We start from the raw sequence: 23,536 nt of genomic DNA, 5'->3' as shown, positions 1-23,536 counted from the left end.
TAGTAGCAACATCAAGAAACGTCAGGACAACACAAAACAAATTTCTGAGACTCGCAACAAACTCTCCATGACGCACTAGAATTGACTCACTCCACAGTGACTGCGTCCATTACCCCCCGGTACACTCCTATATCCAAAATCGTCTGCTCAAACTCCTTTCCATCCTAGACTGTCATCCTAATCCACTCTGCCGCGACATAGTTTCCTACGATCCTACTATAACGTACAGACATAAAAGCATAAAACAGATACTCCTCTAACTCTCTACACTAGCTGCAGGTTTTTGCTCTCCTTTTTTTCCCTGCATTCCTATCCTTCTCATTTAACCTTTCTCGTTCCTCACTTTTAAGGAGGTTAAAATGTATTATACATTATACTTCTGTATTTATTTTATGAAATATTTATAGAAATAAATATTTATTTATTCATTCATTAACATTAAGAAAACATTAAATATTATGAATTAACAAATAAAACACTAGTAAGTAATTACACTACATTATTCGTGACACCAAACTTCTCTTAACAGTTTTAATTTTTAAAATGGTTTATTTAAATGTAAAATACCATTGATCAGATTTTCAAACAGTATTTTCTTAGAATTATGTATACATTCTATGTATATTCTAATGGAGGGAAGCTTACACTGGTGAAGTTACCGAGTTATGATACGCGCAAAACTATTGGTGATTATATTTACAATATTGGTTAATTTTAAGCTTATCTTAAGTATAAATTTACAGAATAATGTTAATTATTATCATTTTATAGTAAAGATTGTGGTGAAATAAGGGGTGTTAGTGAAGCAAAGAAGTTTATTTAATGATGAGGTCAGGTTAAGTTTGTCCTCCTGGGTAAGAGTATTATATATTGGTTACATAAATATGTAGTATGAGTACTGATGTGTACCCTTTCATGTTCACCACACTTACCTCATCCTCAGCCCATTGTACTAGAGAGCCCCACAGATATTTAAAGGTGGGTATGTTAAACCAATGTAGAACACCTAGACGCGCTCTATCTCCTTCACTAGTGTTTGTATACCAGTAACCCCATGTAGGTCTCTCTCTATCTGCGGTAATGCGCACAACCCCAGCCGAGAGGCGATGTACTTTTAAACGTGACGAACTGCATATATTAACTACCACAAATGCAAACACTCTCCACAGCACTCTACTACATGCTACACAACAATCTGTGGCTATTAAAACGATATCACTCTCTAAATGGAAAACTCATCTTGCCAAAACGGAGTGAAGGATTTTTCCTCTTTTTTTTCCAGCTGCTCAGCATTCTCCTACAGATCTGTAATATTAGTAAAGGGTGTTAGCAGAGATAAAAGATGCAGTGCGCTACTCGTCACTTTCCTGTTGCTGTTCTTCTTTTTTCCCCCCACCTATTTCACATTACTATCATCAACCTGTCGAAATGGGATTCAGCACCATTTTGGCGGTTGGTTACAGGTGTGTAGAACGGTTACTGCCTTTAGTACTACGCCACACTTTACCACTGTTAACCTCCTTTCTACGCAAATGCTTTCCCAGTCTAGGGGCAGTATGAACCAATTACAAATTCAGTAGTAATTTTTAAACAAATCATTTTTATTGTTTTGCCCTAGTGGAAAATAATAAAAATAAAAATGAACTATTCTCAATGCTATTGGCAACGACGTCTTTAAAAATTTTATTTAATTATTACATACATATATTAATTATAAAAAATTATTTTTAATCACGAAAAACTTGCGCTAAAAAATTTAAGAATTCCGCGTTTCATTCACTCAAACATTAATTGCAATTCATCCCAAGTCAATTGCATTTTCAAATGAACAAATAAAAAATAAATGTTAAATAACATTATATGTATACAGGGTGTCCCAAGCTATATGGATAACGACTTTTTCTCGGAAACTAAGTTAGCTAGAAAAAAAAAAAAAAAATACGTGTTCCCTTAGTTTTTTGTTAGAAATCCAAATTTAATTTGTAAATTTTTTTCGGTGCTTCCAGAAGCGAGATACCGGCACCAACTTTATTTTTTCAAATGGGGAGGTGTGGTTTTTATTTAAGAAATAGATTTCTCTATTTTTTTAAATAAAAATTTACACGAACGGTTTTTTTCTCTGAGCGATATTTTACAAGTTATGAATGAAAACATGATTCTTATAAGACATTTCAAAATGATATTATAACGGTTTTTTGATTGAATAAGAAGAAAAGTACTATTTTATTATAAATTTTACTCCTCATTAACATTTCAGATCATGCTCGAAATGACCTTCACCATTAGAGATGCATAGGCATGCTCTTTCCAGCCAATAGTCCCTAACTGCCAAAGAAATAGATTCGAATTTAACAGAGTTACAGGCATCTATTATTCTTTGCTTTAGTTCATCTACAGTAATTTATAATAAAATAGTATTTATCTTCTTATTCAATCAAAAAACCGTTATAATATCATTTTGAACTTTCTTATAAGAATCATGTTTTAATTCATAACTTGTAAAATATCGCTCACAGAAAAAAACTGTTCGAGTAAATTTTTCTTAAAAAAAATAGAGGAATCTATTTCTGAAATAAAAACCACACCTCCCCATTTGAAAAAATGAAGTTGGTGCCTGTAAATCGCTTCTTGAAGCACCGAAAGAAATTACAAATTAAATTTGGATTCCTAACAAAAAACTAAGGGGACACCTATTTTTTAGGTTTTTTCTAGCTATCTTAGTTTCCAAGAAAAAATCGTTATCCATGTAGCTTGGAACACCCTGTGTACATATATATTTAATAATAATAATAAGGATAAGATTTATAGTAAAGTTATGAGGAAATATTATTATACAATTCAATAGTCGCCGATAGTTGAAATATCACTTTACAGGAAGATAACGTTTAATATGAGACATGACTTCAATGTTAGGTGAGCAAAATTTAACTAAATGATAAAATTATTCCATATTATTGTCTATCCTATTAATAAAACCGCTTGTAGATTTTTTAATATTGCATTTTCATTTACTTTACTAATAAACTAAATCGCTAAAACTTCTTTATGACTTTTCTTCTTTATTTCCTAGTATCTTTTCCTTAATTATTCCAAGGGCATATTGTAGTTTTGTTTGTACATTTTCTTGTTCCGGAGGTATTGGTTCTGACATTAGTAAAGCAATACTTATCTGCAACATAAAAAGATAATTACATTAAATTATGTAATAATTTAAATAGATTTATAAACGTAATATAAAGGAACAGTTTATAACGTCTGCAAATTGAAATAATCTATTAAATTTTCCATTTTTGCACAAAATTTAGAAATAAACGGACTCGAATGGAGGTTCTTTATTCGTAAAGACACTTCAGGGTTTCTATGTCACGCAAAGATACATTTGAAACATTAAATTAAGTCCGCTGGAGTTGTTCTCGATAAAACTATTCCCTCAAATATCTCGAAAAAAGTACTCTCATAAGATATTTTCTCCCATTAAAAGATGGATATGTAGATCCACCCCCACCCTAGCGGCACACGGTCTTGCAGGTGTTGTTATGCACAATATCGGTTTTTACTTTGTTCTGGCGACATTCAATGCATTTCTTGCACTTTCAACAAACACCTTTAACTTTCTGACTGATAACTAGTTACCAAATAAATGCATTCTCGGGCTCTAGCCTAGACACTTCACTTCAAAAAAGTCGCTCATCAATTAATACTTCTTTAATATCTTCTTAATACCTCATACTATCTCATGCCTTGGGGTATGAACAGGAGGTGTCTTGTTTAATCAAGTTTCATGGTACGCAAAACGGAAAGTGTGGCCCACAATTCAGCCTCAATAATTCTCTTATTCTTTAGATATTGGAACTATTAGTTAAAACCGTAGCCTGTACAAGCATTTTCATTTCTTCGCCTATATCATTATTTCTTTTGTCACCATCTATAAGAGCTCTTGGAAGCGCGATTAAGACATAGAAAGATTTACTCTCGATTAACTGATTCTATAATCAAACACCATTTATTCGGAAACAATGAAGGCTAGCTGATAAATCCGACATTGCCTTATCTCATAATATCTGTATAAAAGTCGGTGAATTATAGAAACTGCTTGGCTAAAAGATTTTTGTTTTTAAACCAAATTAAATGTATTTATGTTTTTTCCGTCACATTTTATTTTGCAGTTGCCTATTGTATCAGCCAACTGGGGTTATCTTTGGGGACTGGTACAGAACTTTACTATTAGAATATTTTGTATAATTAATATGAGTTTGACTAGTATGCTGTCATTACAGATTTTTGATGATATAAAAATCAAGATGAATACAAGAGAATATAAACATAAAAAGGTAAAAATCAAACCAACATTTTCCAGCTTCTGGAATGCAAGAATAGGTGTGCATTTCTCTATGGTAGTATTCCATCGATAGCCGACGGCGCAAGCGCAGGCATAACTTCCCCTCAAATTTAGACAAGTTTCTGAATCTTCATTACATCCATCGGTATTGTCCAGACATTCATCAATGTCTACACACATTCCAAATCTGAAAGAGAAAGGCACACAATTATTTAGGAAATTATTTCGCCTTTGGTGGTTTTTGCAATTATTAAAAATTGGAAAAAATAAATTCTGAAATCAATTTTTACTCAATGTTTTCAAGGTCTGCGACACAATATTTGAGACTGTAAGCACCTATCTATTAAAATAATATTGTTCTTATTTTTAAGAGTAGGTATATCATTGCTATAATCTCTGATTTATGTTTTTGTTCTGTTATTATAATTTATTAAAGTTATTATAATTTTAGTTTTATTTTATTTTGTCCTCGTAGTGCATTTATTAAGCTATTTGTATTGTGCTCTATCTTGTATTATAATCTATTTGTAGTGTATATTGCTTTATTATAATATCAAGAATCAGATATTTTGTTTTCAAGTTGACCTCCAGCAGACGGACTAGTTCCATGCTGTACTTTACTTGTTTGATGTTTCATGAATACACTTTTTCTGAATTTTTAAATAAAATGATATTATTACTGTGGACGCCACTATATCTGTATGCCTTTTTCAGTGCATTGGCAGCTTCCGGATTGTCCACACATTTAGGTTACAGGTCATAAACTATCTTCATAATCACTCATCAAAGTCTTGAAGCTCAGGAAGAGAAAAAATATATAGGAAACAATCTGTAATTCAATTTGGAACTTTTTTAAAGTAAAAAATTAAAAGAATCTTGGAAAAAAAAATGTTTGTTCGAGATTTCTGTAGATGAAATATTTAGTGAGAATGACAGGAGGATGAGGAAAGAAGAAGTGCCCGTGGATGCATTCAATGCGGTGATGGTTTAGTTTGCCAGTGTGTGTGTGTATTTTTGTGAAAACTTACATTTTGACTCGCGTAAGAGTATCTTCCAGATGCATCTTGAATACTAGATAAGGAGTTGAAGTAAACGCAATCTTGTCTCTTTTTCCAGCTGTCTCCAGACACATAACCACATAAAGGTGAGAGAATTTCCTCCTTCTTACACTTCTTTCAGGGTTTGCTCTACTTCCAGAGAATACTACCTAACACGAGTATATTGACATCCCACGCCAACAACTTCATCTCACCAACAGCAGACAGTCAAAGCAAGCAAAAATTTACATTCGTGCAAGGTCATTCTTGGCCATATGAAATCTTATATATTATATATATTATATTTCTATATATATTTGTACTTATGCTTGAAAAATTCTTATTTTCCTTCACTTGGAAAATACGTTTTTACCTTGTCATTTCAAAATCATCTCTTCATTCGAATTCTCTACAAATGATGTTATATACAAAAATAAAAATGTGTAGATAGAATGATGTTATATACAAAACGATAAAAGGGACCGCTAAGCCGCAATAAAAAAAAAAAAAATAGATCTAGTAGGATGCCTTCTACCCAACCAGTTGCATAGAAGAGAGACCACTGCAATGTGGGATGTGCAATTAACATTAGAATTGGAGGAACGTGGTTCTTTAATTTTAATTTTAATTTCATACAGTGAATAAAATCTAAGGATAAGTCCGAAAACCGAACGCCGTCCACAATCCAACTTATAAAGATAAAAACATTCACTAAAATACCGATACACTGAATAGGACAGTCAATAATTAAATTAAAAAACTTCTTAATGAATTTTAATTTATTATAAGTTAACCGAGAAAAATGTAAATAAACTAGTAAAATATAAAAGTTTGAATTATAATAAAGGAATTAAAATATTTAAAAAAATATATATATTTAAATTTAAATAAGGAAGAAAGAGGTATAATATTCAGAAGAAGATAGGCAATTTGAAAGCCCAAGGGAAATTATTTATCAATGTCATTTTGCGAAAAATATATTATAAACTGTAGCACGAGAAAAATCTGCATGTTGTATTTCATTTTGTTTGATGGAAGTAAGTTAATGAAAGAAGTAATTCCTTAAATATTAACGTAAAACAGTGGTTAATTATGTTGCTTTCAAGTTGAATGAGAGAACTAATTGATTATATATGATTGAGCGTATTTTGAAAATCATATTTCTTTCTAAGTTCTAAAAAAATATATTAACTATTTCTTTAATTATTATTGTACATAAGAAATCTACCACAGGACATGTCAAAATGATACTGAGAAACTGCTTTATCTGTAAAGTTTGTGTTTATCAATCTATCTACTTGAAACATGTCAATTATCACCAAGTCTTGTTTGTAGCATGTTTAATATTTATATTTTGAATTAATAATATATAAAATATTTTGAAAAGGAAGAGAATTGATTACTTTTTTCTAACTGCGATGAACAAATTGAATGTATGCTTAACGTTTAGCCAATCCACAAAATGATCTCTTGCAAAACTGGTTCTTGTATTAGAACGACTGACTTGAAAAAATAAAAAAAAATCAAATAAAACTAAAATAAAAGTCCAACAATGAAAATGTAAAAAAGTTGTAAAACATTCCATCCAATTTGAAGTTAAAAATGTTTATAATTAGATCCAAAAAGTTCATTGTGAAGCCACCATCCAAGCACTTTTATGAAGTATCTAAAGTTCAGAACTTGCATTAGTATGCTTGGGCAGTTCTTGTTGAAAACTTTAGAATCTTGCGTTTATAAAAAAAATGTTCAAAGAAAATTTAATTTAACTGTACTCATGCGTCACTTTAGGTATAACAGAATACTTTCTTCACAATACATTACATATTATATTTATCAAAATCTATCATAAATAAATAAATAAGCGATTTATTGAGCTATTCAAAAAACCGCTTATATTTAACGTACTTGTATGTTAAAATACGTATAAATTTAAATATTTTCAAAACGTATCTTTTTTTTTAAATTATAATAAATTGTAAGTTTGGGTCTCTGTTTTGCACCAGAGTTCAATTACCAAAGAAGGTTCACATTTTCGTTTATGATCTGTCATCAGAGTACAAAGTGTTAATCGGCGATAGCTCTCACAATGGAACTTTGATGGTTTTGTTTGTTACAATAATACAACAGAAGAGCTACTATATGATTGAGGGTGAATGGTTCACCTATTATCAAAGTGACAGTTGCAGCTGAAACCTCCAGTAAAATAGAAATGAGGCATCCTTATCCTCACCAGAATTAGCCGGACCATCGTTAAGTACGCGTCTCTTTAAAGAAACAAAGCTATTACGAGCCTTTTATACGAGAGTATTAAAGTGAAACCCCCCAGCTCTACTAACATTGTACTTAATGTTAAAACAAAGGGACCAATAGTGATATTTTATACCACCTTAAAAAGAAAGATGGATTAAATACAGCTATCTCATGATGCTCACGGGAATTTATGGAAAGTGGCGAATCAAAATCAATCTATAGGTACTCGCGCAAAAACTGCAGGACTGGCTGTACTAAGAACACTATTTTTGGAAATTAAAAACCTCATTTAGGCTGCTAAGAGAATACATTCTTGCCAATGTCTATTATTGGAATGCAATAAAAACGGCGTTTCTAGTTGGTGGAAAAAGTGTAAATTGTGGAAAAGACTGGATGTTCTTTTTCTGAATATGTGGATGAGTATTAAATACAAAAATCTTTCCTGATGAGTTTCACGTATTCCGATATTTTTTTATTTTTTGGCAAGCTATCGGGTTGAATGTAAACAAAACTTAAACCTTAGTCCGCTTATTTTCAATCGTAAACTAGAATTTCCAGTCATTTATTATCATTGGCTATAGACCATCCGTCAAACTAAAGCCAAAAACTGGTTGAACTTGAGGTCAAAGAAGTTCTAAATATTGCGGTGGTGTTGGTTTTGGAAAGAAGTAGTGATGCACATTTCTTTTCTCTATAGACTAATGGGAAGCTTAGCCATGGTTATTTTAAGCTAAACTGTTACCAAACAGTTTTTATAAGCTTTGAACTTTATTCTTTTTTACTGACTGCTAATGGAATTAGAAAAAAAGATACATTAAATTTTCTCTCAATAAGTACTAGCCTCCAACGCCGATATAAAATACATCTAACGACTCTCCTATTCTAAGTAGAAGCTTCAGACTTGTAAGTATACTGTGTGTACACAGTAGATGCAGGATGCAGATGTGAAGTAGGTATGTAAATGTGTTATGCGAGTGGACAGTTATTGAGCCGGGACTTGCAGCCGCTCACGCAGTTACACCCACGCGTCCCACAACGCCCTTCTGCAAAATTAAATTTCTTCTTATTAATAAAACAGAAATGTAACCAAATTATTTTTCTTAATTAATGAGATTTTTTTTTTTTAAATTATGTACATAAGCCACTTGCTGTAAGATAAATAGCACGCTCTCAGTAAAGGAATAGTTCTAACTCTATTTTTATAAAAGATAATTATCGCGGAAAATCATTTAGATTCGAAATAATGAATTAAAGCTTGTGATTTTAGAGAGGAAACATGTGCAGTGACACTATTTAGAGCTCAAATGGAACTCACGCATGAAATTAGCACACAAAAAAAAACAATTTCAAGAATGTAAACGATCGCAACACTTCCTTTTCCCAACGTCAAGAGAAAAAGGATGCTTTCATATGCAAAGAAGAAAGGTGATAAAGACCTTTGTAGTGGGGTTACCATTGATCGATAAAGATTCAATTAGACAGAGAACTCGAATAATTATTCCAACTTTTACACCATTCGGGTTACTTTAACTTAATTAAACTTTATTTCCATTTTATAACGAAGGCTTAAATTTATTATATTAGGGTTGCTAGAGTTCAAGGTTTTCCTTTTATAAATACATACATTTTTCTCAAGATTAAATTAATCCATTCTACAATTAGAGCATACAGTAATTTAAAATTTTAGGAAAAGAATAAGCGATAAGGAACACTTCTTCTTAAGTTAATTCATCACGAGCGATATACTGATAATCTCACCAGTCGCCTCAAACTTATAACTTTTATGCCAAAGTTGATTCTGAATCTGACTTTTATTAAACAACTACCTAAAAATAACGGATAAAAGCGTATATTGTGCAGACGTGATACCATAAAGAATTGCAGGATGTTGCACATTTGCACTCTTCCAAGTACTTTTATAGAAAAAAACACTTTTCTCAGGAAAATGTTTCCAAAAAAAAAAAAGATTGAAGGCATTTTCGGAAAAATTAATAAAAACAGAAAAATTGCCTCATTAGAAGTTTAGAATCGAAAATGACAGAGACCAATCGGAATAACACGATAACACTTTTCGACTTTTCGTTTTATGGATTTTCACTAACAGATAGTCATCACACATAAAATATTTTAATCCATGCACACAAATAATTCTGGTATGTATTTAGGTTATCTCGAAATATCTATTGCAGTCTACTTCAAAAATTGACAAAACACAATGCTACTTTTTTTTTATATATAAGGGAAAATAAAAAAGATTCTATCAGTTTTTTTATCATGTCTATTATTTTTGTAATCACAAAAATATGTAAACATATTACAATCCTAATAATGAATAATTATTGGAATACCTTCTGCAGTCAATTGAGAATTTAGAGCATTAGCATGATAATCATATGCTGAAAAAGGTGGCAATTAAGTGTACAGACTATGAATGGCATGAATAAAATTTGTAGACAAGTTCTGACATTAATGTTCAACTTCACGTTCGACCGAAAGTTCCTTGTTAAAATCTAGTTGAGCGATTCACAAAACCAATCTGTATTTTTGTCTCATAATAGTCAGCGACAGCCACTGGTATTAGAACTGATAATGAAGTTTAATGTTATAGTTGCCAGCTATATTATTATTATTATTATTATTATAACCTTTATTTAACTAAATACAATTATACAAAAGTAACAAGAACAAAAGGTATACAGCATGGCAAATGTCATCTGCTGGAGTTGCTGCTTATAGAAAAAAAAAAAATCCATAAATTCATATAAATGAATGACAAAGATATTTATACAAATATTATTGATACATTAATAAGAACGAAGAAAAATAAAAAAAAAACAAAAACATTTAAACAAACAGTATACAATTATAAAATGAAAAAATAAAATATTACTCAGAGAATAAGAATAAAAAGTAAGTTATTCAAAAAGATTTACAATTCTTCTCTGGAAAAATAAACTAAACGTATGTATACAAAGAAAAAAAGAGTAATAATTGAGGTGCTAAAGCCTACAGTTCCAGAACTTCAGGCAGAGATTGCGAATCATAAATTCTCACATTAAAGTCACTCAGAAGAATTACATTTGTATTCAATATTTCAGATAAAAAATTAGGTAAACAGAAGAAATCGTCTTGTCATTTCGAAGGATAGTTGCCAGCTATATTTGCCATCATTTTGCTTTTTTATTTTCATTATTACAACAAATACAGGAATGGGATATGTCAGAACAATTTTAAAAATTAAAGCAAATGCAAACAAAAAGAAGGGGAAAATAAATAACAAGAAAAATAACCTAAATATAACTAAATCTACAAGAAAAAGTATAGATTCAGGCTAGCTAATTATTTCCGTTCAACGAAACACACAAATGGCAACTCAAATTACCTTACTAAAATAGTTAAACAATTCATTCAGGAAAATAAAGTGTTTTACGACTTTCTTCCTTCTGCCTTTCTTTCTGAATAATGTTCAATAGGATGTATACTTTAATTTTAATACCAACTTATTCACAAGAAAGCTGGGACTTGCTCGCCAGGTGAGTATTCCTCGTCATTTAGCTTCTCTATTTACGTATGACGACCTAACATCACATGGCTGAGTCAATCAACTGCAAATAATTCAGGCACTGTCTCTAAAAAAAATTCAGCTAGAAGTAAAAAAAAAAAAAAGATTGATGTTTGCAAGCTCCGAAAATAACTCTAAATGGCCTTCTTTTGAAGTTTGTAAAACTACCATCGCCCCTGGGTAGATCCACCCCAACACACTGACTACAGTCGATCCTTGAATAAAAAAAAAAGAGTAATTAACTTGGAGAGCTGCGGTTAACCTACAAAAAGACTAATCCTATGCAGCTGGAAGCAGTTGAGAAATATGTTCTACAAAGTATGACATTTTCATTCAACAAAAACATCCGATCAATAACAATACTTAAATGCTTGACGGATTCAATATGTTCAATGATTTAAAACATCAAACTTTAAACATATTATAATTTCTTTATTCCGGACAACAGTACTGGTACATAGCAGACAAGACATAAGAACCTTAGTGTAACAATGTAAAAAATATTATATTTGTAAATAGCATAAGCCCCGAGGACGACCTAGCCCCTAGGTCGAAAGCTTGGCAATAAAAAAGTAATAAATTATGACTGAAATTTGTAATATTCTTTGTTTCATTTAGGAATAATGAATCAGTCACCAATAACGATGAACAATGCTCTACAATTAAAAATTTTAACTAACAGGAATTTATTTATGTATGAAAAGTGAATATGTGTGAGTGGGCGTTAGATAAAAAAAAGTGTTTTTTTTTTTTCTTTTTATAGCAAAAAGAAGTGTTGAGTGCATTCGATTCACTATTATTTAATGAAGAATAAATTATTATTTGTTAATTACGTATGAAAATAATGTTTTACAAAATGGCAAGATAGACTTTATCATCGCGTTTGACACAAAACGTGGTACCAAGTGGCGGTGATGGAAATTGTCTTCTGACTAAAACTGTGTATACATTTAACTCTAGACACTTTGGCTGGCAGTTCCTTTCTTATACTGACGGTGCGCTGAAATGGGTGGACGATCTCTTAGTTCTTTGAGAAAGTGAGTGATACCAGAGGTCTCCTTCTTTTAAATCATACTTCTACTTGCAAGCGACGTGCTTTTGCGTTAAATAAACCTTTCATTCTAGTCATAATTTAGGAATAAGGTTGCTAAAGTTAAATTTTATTTAGAACAAACCATTTTGACCTACAATTTATATAATATAAAAAATGATAACAATGATTTTCTTCATAAATAAAAAAATCTTCCACTATTAATAACAATGGATACACGATGATATTTAAACCTAATCCAACTCACCTGGAATCCCAGGCAAACCCTTGGTCTTCACAAGGGCAAGTAACATTCCACCTATTTCTTACAATTGAATAGAAATCTGCATTCTGTTCTTGATCAAATTTACACTCTCTTGGTTCACTGGAATCTTCACTTCTACAAGGATTCTTCTTTGAATGAAGGCATTCATTAAGATTTTTAACATGATTCAATGGGCAGCACACGTCTGGACAAAAGCTATAAATCATTCAATTTTATTTCAGTTATTACTTACGCCATTTTTCAGATTAAACAAAATTTATTTTAACTTTATATGTTAATTTTGAAAATATTTTCAGCACTTTGCGAAGAACTCATCAATCTAAAATAGAGTTAGTGATATCCAATATTTCCAATAATTCGCTACACAGGGAATGGATTATCTATGCTGTTAGCGCATTGGATTCCCACGCGGAGGACTCGGGTTCGAAATCAGCTGCTGACCCTTAGATTTTCTCTTCCTAGAAGCTTCTTACAGCTCACTGTTCGGTGCCTGGAAGTGCACTGAAAAAAGCTCCGGGCGCCAGTAACCTCAGATGTTGACGCGCCTTAAATAAAAATAAATAAATAATAATAATAATAATTTGCTAGAAATAATGTAATTCTATCGTAGACATATATATTATTTAGAAAATTCAGTCCTATTTCTAGAATAAATGGCTTTACTTTCCGACATCTAAAAAGAAATATGACTCTAACTGTTGTACGCAATCTGAAACAATTCTCTGATATAAAAATTGGACGTAAGATTGGTTCCGTTCGGGTTAGCTAATCAGTTAGAGCAGTCCTACCGTCTGTATTGGCCTGTCTGTACGATTACACCAGTGAACCTCTGTTTAAAGTGAACATTTCTTGCCGACCTCTTTGTATCCTAACACATTAGGTTTATAGATTAGGCTATAAGTCAATTTAAGGTCATATTTGGATATGATTGTAAATATAAGCTAAATACGAAAACATCAGGCTGTAACACCGCTAAATTTATCCTCGATTTTTTTAACAGGAAAAAATTGAAGTGTGTAAAAATAAAAAAAAAACTGTATATTAATTTTAGGCTTGTATATTTAGAAAAATACTGATAATTATTAAAATCAATTAAAATATCAAATCAATACCAACACTTTTTATAAATAAAAAACATAAATATAAACTTTATTTTAAATTATCACAAATTAACTCTCATTGTAAAACTAGAAAACCATAAAAAATGTTTTATATTAAAATCGTTTATTTTTAATGAGAAGGATGTGCTTGTTTGCCTTCACACAATAAATTAAATCTGTGTTAAATATTTGTTATTGAAGGTCTGATAGCATTTTCAATATTTTTTGTATTGGAACGGTACTTTGTTTTTATTGACGTTAATGTTGAAAATGATGATTCACATAAGAATATGTGAGCAAATACACATAAGCAAGTGATATAAGAACTTTCAATGCTTTGTCAGAGATTGTTGGATATTCTTTTCTAACTCCAATCCAAAAAGTTGCTAAACCTTTCTTGGGAAATTTAAATTTAAGACTTCAGCATCAGCAGTAAGTTCTGCAAATTCTAAATATTGCAATTGATCTTTAATTAAGCTGATTTAATATTTAAGTTTATTACCCAATAATCAATACCCAATCAAACTGATTAGATTCAGTATCTGAATGTAAATATTTTTGAAATTAATTTTCTAAGTTGTCCAAATAACCAAGTATAATCTGTTCTACATCCAGAAGACAGCTTAAACTTGAATTATTATCAAATTATTATATAATAGAGTCACTCATGCTGTTAAACATTTCATAGGAGTTGCTCTCTTTTAGTTTTCCAAATGATTAATTTTTTTATGAATGCTTTTACTTTATTTATCAGATGGAGAATGTTAGTATTTTCTCCCTGAAGAGACAAGTTCAGATCATTTATCTTCTCAAAAATATCTGATAAATAGCATAATTTAGAAAGCCAAATGTCGCTGTGAAACAAATTTTCATATTCAGAATTACTATCTGATAAAAATAACATTACATCATTTTTCAAATCAACTAATCGTTTTAAAGTTCGCCCTCTCGTCAGCCAACTTACTTCTGTATGAAATAATAATCCTTCATATTCAGATCCCATATTATGGCATAAGTTTGCAAAAATACGACTATTTAGAGATAAGCTTTTAATAAAATTGAGTATTTTAATCGCATTTTGTAACACTGAGTTTAGGTCTATTGAGATCTATGTTACAACAAGAGCTTTCTGCGAACAATACAACGGGTGAATTTAATATGGTTATTACCTTCTGCTTTAAATCTCTTTACAAATCCAACATTCTTTCCTGCCATGGCTACACCACCATCAGTACAAAAGCCATCGCAGTTACCCAATTCCGATCTCTCTTGTTTTAAAAAATCATCCAGTTTTATGTCTTTCCCTGTTGTATGACCTTCCAACATCCAGCAATGTAGCAAGTCCTCATATACATTATTATGGTGACAATATCGTTCAAATACTGAAAATTGAGCTGAATCTTGAATGTCTGTAGACTCAAACTGAATGGCAAATTTTGGTCTTTGTTTAATTCTTTTCATTAATTGTTGAATCAAATCCTCAGCAGTTTCTGAAATCCTTTTATAATGGAATTTTATGCAGCATCTGCACACTTTTTTAAATGAATCAACTCAGTAACTTTAACTGCAACGAGCAATACAAGTTCCTCACCAATTGTAAAATGTTTTATCGCTTTCGATGTTAAACGAGGCTTCGTAGGATGCTAATAAGTATTTTTCTGGGGCCTTAGCATATTTTTTAATAATTAGTTTTTCTTTTTTTGAATCTTTCAAAAGCATTTCAAAATATTCGACTGTTTTATATGTTCTTAGGCGCTTCGTTTCAAAATGCCTTTTTAATTTTGTGGGCTTCATGCTTTCACGAGCCAAAGTTTCGTTGCAGATTAAACAAAGCGGTTGCGGTTTATCGTGATAATTATTAAAAGTAAACCCGCTGTTGCAGTAATTATTCATTGTATCTTTTTTTTTTCTTGTATTTTCGACTTATTTTCCGAGGTACTCGAAGTCGCTTTGGTTTCTCCTTTTTCGGATTCACAATTCCTAGCTTGATTTAGCCACTTATCCATTTTAGAGTACAAATTCAACTAAAATAAATCGTAAATAAGTATGGATGTTTTTAATTTGTATGAAACGTAGAACATTATAGCCATTAACATTTTACAATATATTTGAAACATTAATGGACACTGTGCAATTGGGCGAAATCTAAACTCCATTGAATAGTGTACTGTCACAGAACAACAAACTTATACTTAATTTGCATGATATCTTTGTTAGGATCACTACAAAATATATCCCCTCTTCTTGCTGAACGTTAGCGAATTACTGAAGTAAGAAAAAAAAAAATAATGTTTTTTTCTACTTACTAAAATGTTAATTAATGAATTAATTTACCAGTTCACAATATATTTCCGCGACCTCCAAAAATTCAACCCATAGTTTAAAGAAGCACTGGATTAGACTTAAGAATTAGATTCCTGCAAAAAGCTATCAATTTGTGTTCTTTTTCAAGTGAGGGAAAAACTTGATACATTCTATGATTTTTATAGTTGTTTCTGTCGAATCAATAAAGGCTATCCGCAGATGCAATGCACGTATTTACAGCCCGTCAAGAGGAGGACAATCGTCAAGGGAAATGCTCAAGCTTTTTTTTTAAAAAAAATCTTATTTGTTAAAATAAACGAATATAACAGTGTTGAAACGCATCGCTGGATAAAATCAACGATAATTTAAATGACACCAATTCATTATACAGGGAAAATAAATTAAATTAAAACTGTGGTTATGTTCTAATGTTAGAGTCATGAATAAACAAAATTTCTGTACCTACTTCCAATACGGTTTACATAAACTAAATAGCCCAAACTTGTGACATTCAACTTTTACATATACCTTCTCTTCCGATTATGTTTTGTTGAATGTAATGAATACAAATTCCGAGAGAATTTTAAAAGTTCCTAAAAAAATTTGTTTTCAGAGGCACTGTTGTTACATTGGGCGATAATGGCGTTTTGCTCTGGTAAAGTTCACATCTATATTTAATAACTTTTTCTTTAATTTAAAAATTCAACGACAATGATAATTAATATAATAGCTAGTTACTTTTTAGGATAAATCCCTTAAATTTTTCTGTATTACCTGAAATAAACTGCACTTTGTTTACCGATTCCTAATAGAAATCATATTTTCATTAGGCTCGTAAGTTACTCAAACTGTTTCTGTAGATAAACCTTTTGCATTTTTGCCTATTTTCAAGAAGATAACAAATTTTACCCCAAAACTCACTGTTTTTCTTTTAAAATTATATAATTTTCACCTGTACATTGAACAGTAGAAAGGCTGACTGTCATCGGCTCTGGGATCCCCATTATTCAACGTTCCATTCCACATACAGTTAGCATAATTGTCACAAGGTTCACCAAATACAGATAATTCCGGGTTACGCTAAAAAATAAAAATATATATGTATATATAATGTTAATTGAAAAATCACCTACAATATACAAGCCAATGTTTGAGATTAAAGCGATAAATGAGTGAGTTTAGTGTACATATTCTTTAATTAAAACCTTGTACAATATAGAAAGTTTACATTGCAACAATTAATCACCTACTTGCATGTCACGACAACGCCACGTTACCAAAGTTGTTTTTTTTTTATCAAACTAGAGAATTTGTGTTTACTCCCTCCTCGTTATAGATTAGGTTTTCTTTTTTAAACCTTACTTCATTTAATTGTAAAAATTTGTCTGGGACAGAGCGTCCAAACAGTAACAAAATAATTAAGATAACGTTTCTATTTTTAATTTCAAACCATTCAACAGTAAATAAATACAATACTTAGAAATTGTTAACTAAACTTAAGATATCTCTCTTTCTGAACTGTGAAGAACAAAAAAAATTTCTATAAAAAATTAATTATATTTTTTTATTTTTGTTATTCATTTATTTTTTTAAAACCTTTGTACAGTCTCTAAATATTCTTTAATTTTACTTTACACTTTTAGCTTAGTTCGAAAACATTCACATTCTCTCTAGTGGTTTATGTATTACACAATTTAGAACCACTTTTTGTCAGACGCATTATCGTTATAGGCCATTTGGTCGGCAAACCGCGGCTCGCGTGCCACATGCGGTCCCTTGAGAATGGCTCTTCCACAAAATTACTCGTGTGAGCACGTACGTGCAGGGTGATTGAAACATTAAGATAAAACTTAAAATTTTAAGTGAAGTTTATTACCTTAAATTTAGGGTGTGTTGTGGAGTAAAAGAAGATGTAGGAAAGGTATGTTTAGATGGTTTGGACATATAGAGAGGATGAAAGAAAGGAGATAGACGAACCAAGTGTACAAGACGAGTGAGGATGGGAGAGTTGGAAGCTGTCGACCTCAGCAAACCGACATAAATCAGATTGAGGACGATTTTTACAAAGGCCAGCCAAGGAGTGCCCTCATTAAGTTAATAACAATGAACCTATCTGCATAGTTTATGTTATAAAATTTTGCTCTCAAAAGAAATTTAAATCGTTGTACAGTTGATATTTGGCTCAGTTGAATAATAAGTTTGCCGATCACTGTTACAGGCAATTGGAAAAATATCTGCCTAAAAGAAAGTGAAAAATACAAATATTTTAATTATGCAAGAACACTTGATATTTCTAGTTTAAAGTAAATTGCCGGAGCTATTGTTAAAAATCCACACTTTTATTTATTTATTTTTTTAGCAAAACTTTATTTTCAGATATGGTGGCACTACTAGAATATACTTCATGTATTAGTTGCCATTTATTTTCGTTCTAGAGTTAGTACGTTCATAATAAAGAAAAACATTTGTGAAAAATTATTTCTTCTAGGCTCTTGGAGTGCAACTGATTAAAACTTATTTTCAAAGATTACCGGCACTGATACAATGGCTGTTAACGAGGTGCAGACAAAATATAAAGAAGTTCATAACTATTCTTATTAAACCCGCACCACAAAGCAGTAAACTTAATTTTTAAAACCTCAATAACTCTCAAGTTCTTTATAAAAACAGTTACTGCTAGAAAAACACTCAATAAGAAGACAATATTTACTCTAGCAGGCCTGTAGGGCCACGTAAGGGAAAAATAAAAATGCCAGAGGAGCCCTAAGCGATAGAGAAAGGGACAGAATTCTGTTTATCAAACTGTCAGCTTTTATTTGTTTGTCATTCCAAAGTGAAATGAATTCATTTGAATTTATTGACATTTATTTCAACATATTTACTCCCGCAGAGATTTGCAAATGATTTATATGAGCTGACTTTTCAGCACTCATGATTTGTATAATGAATCTCATTTGAATCCTTCATTTTGATGGAATAGAGAATATCGATTACCATTATTGACTTAAGTTAAATATAGGATCAAATTTAGCCTCCAATTCAAGGCCTAATGGTTGAAGTATTAGTATTAGTTGATTTTAGTCTAATGTTTAAGGGTTTTGTTCTAATAGTAGCGCGTTGGATTAGCAAGCGGAGAACACTGTTGTTGCATCTTAAATAAATAAATCAAAACTATTGTTGAACAATATCTTGCTAATTAAGCCTAGAATAATGGTAATATTTCAATGGCGGCTAAAACGTGTATCTATTTATTAAGAAAAAGAACTATGGTGCTCGTTCCTTTCATTCTTTAAAAAAATACTCGCGCAAATGGCGCACAAAAGGCTAATGATACGAGTATTATAAATGAAATTGTAATGTGGACAAATTCCAACTCTGAGACAAGACAAAGGGCCTGCATGCTTTATATGGGGAAAACAAATTAATTGCCAGCATACTAGATGAATAATGGTAGAAATACACAAAAAATTGGCATATGTTTAGGTTAGATTTCGTTTGGTTTGGCCAGTAAGCCTACAGTTCCATGATAGGGTCTATTATACACCTCTAGCTTCTGCACTGTTACAATTTTTTTAATGTTTCGAGTGACTCCTGGGTAAAGTTTGAGGTCATAACTTTTTTTTTTTTTCTTTACCAATGAGCTGAACACTCAGCCCTTATAAGTTTCACACTGGGCAGAGTTCATTACGATTCTTACACAAGGTAAAACTTTGTAAGGTCCACATATCAGGCGCTCTGTCAACAAAGACCTACAAGGAAGCGCACATCATCCGAATAGTGGCCTTCATTGAATAGTTTTTTTTACCTAACTTATAGGCTTTCGGAACAATATAGGTATATTTAGTTGATAATTGAAAGTATGAAACCTACATAATTTTGTTTACAATAAAATGCTAATTTTCTTGTATTGGTAATGAATTAGTACGCTAATCAGTTACCTTTTCTTTTAACGTAGTTATTTTAAACGATAAAAATTGTATTTACCTGCATTGTAAAGTAGCACATGTAATAGGCGGCTGTCGTTTTCCACTGAAACCTTTGTATTGGTCCACCATATAGATCTTCAATTTCTTTTTCTTCTAATTTCCTCTGCCTCTGACATTCCTCTTCGGCATCTTCTATTTCTTTTCTATTATCAGATAACTTCCATCCTTTTTCATGAGCTTTATGAACTGGATCTGCAGATCTCTACTAAAAAAGATTTGTTGTCTGAGAAAAAAGCCATAGATCTTAAATATTTCATGGGAAAAAAGAGATGTATCATTCCATAATATTATCAATTATAAATTTAAAAATTTGAAACGATTCTTAATGAAACTATCTCAGTTCTATTAAACAAATTTTAATAGAATATTTAATTGCTATTAATGTTAAAAGGAGAAGAAATATTCCCTCCTATATGTCCTGCTACTTTCTACTTAGGTTACTCCAACATTTATAATACTTTTATTTATATTATAACACAATTATTCTTAGTCTCTTTATTTGTGGTTTCATGCAATAGTAGGAAAGAATTTTGGAGGAGTTAGGATTCTAAAAAATAGTTGAGTTGTACATACATAGACTTAATCTTTCTTCATTAAAAAGTCAAACTGAACCATAGTTATCTTCTTCAAATAACATATAAACAAAATTTTTTAAGCGCAACAATAATTAATAATTATACAGAAATAATGTAAATAAACGTTTAAGTTTCAATCAAGAAACTATAAAAAAAGAAGAGAGGAATGAGAACTAAAATGAATATAGATAAATTTATAAAAAGGAAACGAAAGGCAACGTTCATGAGTTTCGAATGTATTAACAGGGCTGATAGCTGATTAAAAAAAATGAATGTACAATTATATACTCTGAGACAAAAAGAAAAAGAGATTGATAGAACTGAAGTTACGGCTGCACAAATTTATTTACAAACTCAAAGACTGAAAGTTAAAGAAAACATAAATAAATTCATAATTACTCTTATTGGCGAGGCGGATATGAAAAGTATCAGATATTTCAAACACTCCAAGAAATTTGTATTACAGTTCTTGTGTACTTCCCAGTGAAGCGAATGTAGAGGCGGATTTGGGAAAGTTTTATAAAATATTCGTTCAGCGTTCTTTTCTTTTTGAAATCTGAAATGTTAAAATATGTATCACACCAAAGAGAAATGAAATGTTTTAAAATGTTTCTGCAACTTTTTTTTTTTGTATTGCAAAGAGAACATGCAGAGTTTACTCTATTCTTTGGCTAAAATTTTTAAACATTCAAATCACTATCTCCCACTAACCATCTTTTTATATGTAGGTAACTAGATCTATCGTTGTAAATGGGGAAAAAAGATTCTACTCATGGTTGGGAAAGAAAAAAAAAAAAAATCTAAAACAAGTTAACCTAGATGTTCGGTGAAGTCCAGCGTTAAAAAGCAATTGGTCAACAATCTACTCAAAAGTATTTAAGAAAGATGATTTGCTGGCTAGTAAGAATATGTCTTCAACTTTCATGGCGTCACAGGTGATGAACGCCTACTCAACTGTTTTACATGCCCACTCGTTTTAAAGTTGATTTTTTCGGTAGGCTTACTCAATTTCTTCAAAAAACAATAAGTAGTCATTTCAAATAGTCTGTAAAAGGAATTCTTCTTCTGTATCTAAGTTTTCGTCAATAAATATATGGGCCCTCGTGTTTTATTCACAAACTTGTAACTTAATATTTAGGAAAATCTGGAGTCCAGAATAGTGGCAATTGAGTTACGAAAAAGTGAAGTGAATATTTAACACAGACGCTTTTTAGTTATTATAATTTTGGAAATTCTAAATCATGGTTACCTAGAAAAGAAAAGAAAAATATCTCATGGAGTGCCCTAAAGTTCTGTTATGTTTTACTTAATTAGGGAAGAAAAGACAAAATTATTACAGTAAATGGATTTTAAATTTAATAACTTTAAAAAAACTTGTTAATATTTCAACATCTTACCTCATTTGTAAAAGGTTTGGTTAAAAGAGAGGGAAGAATTTATGAAATAGAAACGCTCCTAAATTTGATACTTAAGATTTATGTAAGGGAGCATTGATAATTGTAAAGGATTCTTCTGGAGAAATAATAACAAAGAGTAAATCTGTTAGGCGACATGGAAGGCGATTCAATTCAGAATTTGGAACACTAAATTCTATTCTATGGCGGAAATGATCGAACTAGAATGATCTCTTATGTTTGTCGAGTCATTGATAACTTGGGTTTCCAACAATAAGCATGACTGGGCACTATGAAACTATGGAGAAGTTACTTCCCTTGACTTCTTTAATGCACCCCTCTGACTTCTTTTTTTTTTTTTTTTTGTCAACAACACTGCTTTCTGCCATTACTGATGACCCTAGAAACGATTTTAATTACTACTAAATAACATAAAACCACTTTTAAGAGAGATCGAATACAGATTTTCCGAAAAAGTGTTTGACTTTAAGCAATTCGACTACAGTTCAAGCATTAAATATTTGAGAATGTAAAAAATTTAATTGAACGCACAGAGAGAGAGAGAGATAGAGAGAGAGAGAGAGAGAGAGAGAAATAGAACCGGAAACGCTTGCAACGAGAAAGGAAGTAATTATGTAGAAATATTAAGTATTACTTACTATATCACAGCAACAACTGTAGTTTTCATTAGTTACATTATAAATGTGCAGGAGTTGGTCGTACAGTTGAAGTTAGCTGTACAAACATTTCTAGTAATGAGCTAGACCTAATTTCCTGTTTCCCTTCTTGTCTATATTGTCTGTTCTCTTTAACACAGCATTCTCTGCACACAATTTTTAAATTATTTTACTTTGAATTTTTTTATTATCTCCGAAATATAGTACATTTCTCAGCTAATTAATTATCAAGAAGTTCTAGTTGTGGCTATGTCCCTCTCGAGACAGGCTCTGGGATTTTCATTCCCACTCTTTTTTGTATATATATATTATTTATTTATTTAAAATGTTTCATCAAATTGCTTTTCTCAAACTACTTTATTTTGTCACTGACAACGTTTTTCTTCATTGAATTCTTAAATGGAAATTAACAAATGAGAATTTTTAAAAACATTTATTTAATAAACATATTTTTATTGATTTTAAAGATATTTTAGGATATACGTATGTGTAGTTAATTTTAATTTTGTAATGAAAGTGAACGAAGTTAAGAAAAAGCAGAAGACTGAACTCTGCTATTTTTCGCATCAGTTTTCCAACATTTTGAAGAAAATTTTTATTGATCACTTTTGCGAATTTACCTTATAAACTGATTGTAAGAATTAATATCAGATTGAATATAGTTCGGAAAGATGTACTTATTTATGCTAAGTTGCTGCCTTTCATCACAGAGTAGGATAATTGTTCTGTGCTTGAACCTCAATCCAATTTATGCTACATGTAGGTGGATTTTGAGTATAATGGTAAAGAACTGCAGTTAGTAAGTGTGATTCATATAGCAGCTAACACAGGTGTCTGTTTTTTTACATACATAAATATTCAGAAGTAAATTCACAAGTTCTTGTAAGTGGGAGAACTTATGCGTTCAAGATACTCACAGCGTAACTACTTAAGATTTTATTTTTTTAAACAATCTTAATAGTAAAGTATGAGGAAAGGGATTAGCTATGAGGTTAG

At 30.9% G+C, this 23,536-nt stretch overlaps 1 protein-coding gene across 2 annotated transcripts in view; it reads right to left on the bottom strand.

Annotated features, from left to right (window-relative positions):
- Positions 1–2,803: 2,803 nt before the first annotated feature.
- Positions 2,804–23,536, bottom strand: part of LOC141451097 (uncharacterized) — a 51,294-nt gene continuing 30,561 nt past the window's right edge. Inside the window, exons 2-7 of one of the 2 annotated variants that reach the window (XM_074122169.1) lie at positions 20,869–21,025; positions 19,893–20,096; positions 16,861–16,988; positions 12,487–12,699; positions 4,349–4,526; positions 2,810–3,169 (exon numbers count right to left, since the gene is read on the bottom strand). In XM_074122169.1, coding sequence (XP_073978270.1) covers positions 3,044–3,169; positions 4,349–4,526; positions 12,487–12,699; positions 16,861–16,988; positions 19,893–20,096; positions 20,869–21,025 — 1,006 coding nt within the window. In that variant the 3' untranslated portion in view covers positions 2,810–3,043. Of the gene's footprint in view, positions 3,170–4,348; positions 4,527–12,486; positions 12,700–16,860; positions 16,989–19,892; positions 20,097–20,868; positions 21,026–23,536 lie in introns of both variants that reach the window. The other variant, XM_074122170.1, reaches the window with a different exon arrangement.

Source organism: Rhodnius prolixus, unplaced genomic scaffold (assembly GCF_049639745.1).
Source record: "Rhodnius prolixus isolate KJV_2025 unplaced genomic scaffold, Rpr scaffold_8, whole genome shotgun sequence".
Taxonomy (NCBI): Eukaryota; Metazoa; Arthropoda; class Insecta; order Hemiptera; family Reduviidae; genus Rhodnius; species Rhodnius prolixus.
Note: the sequence above shows the minus strand (reverse complement) of the source record. Positions and strands in the feature narration are given on the sequence as shown.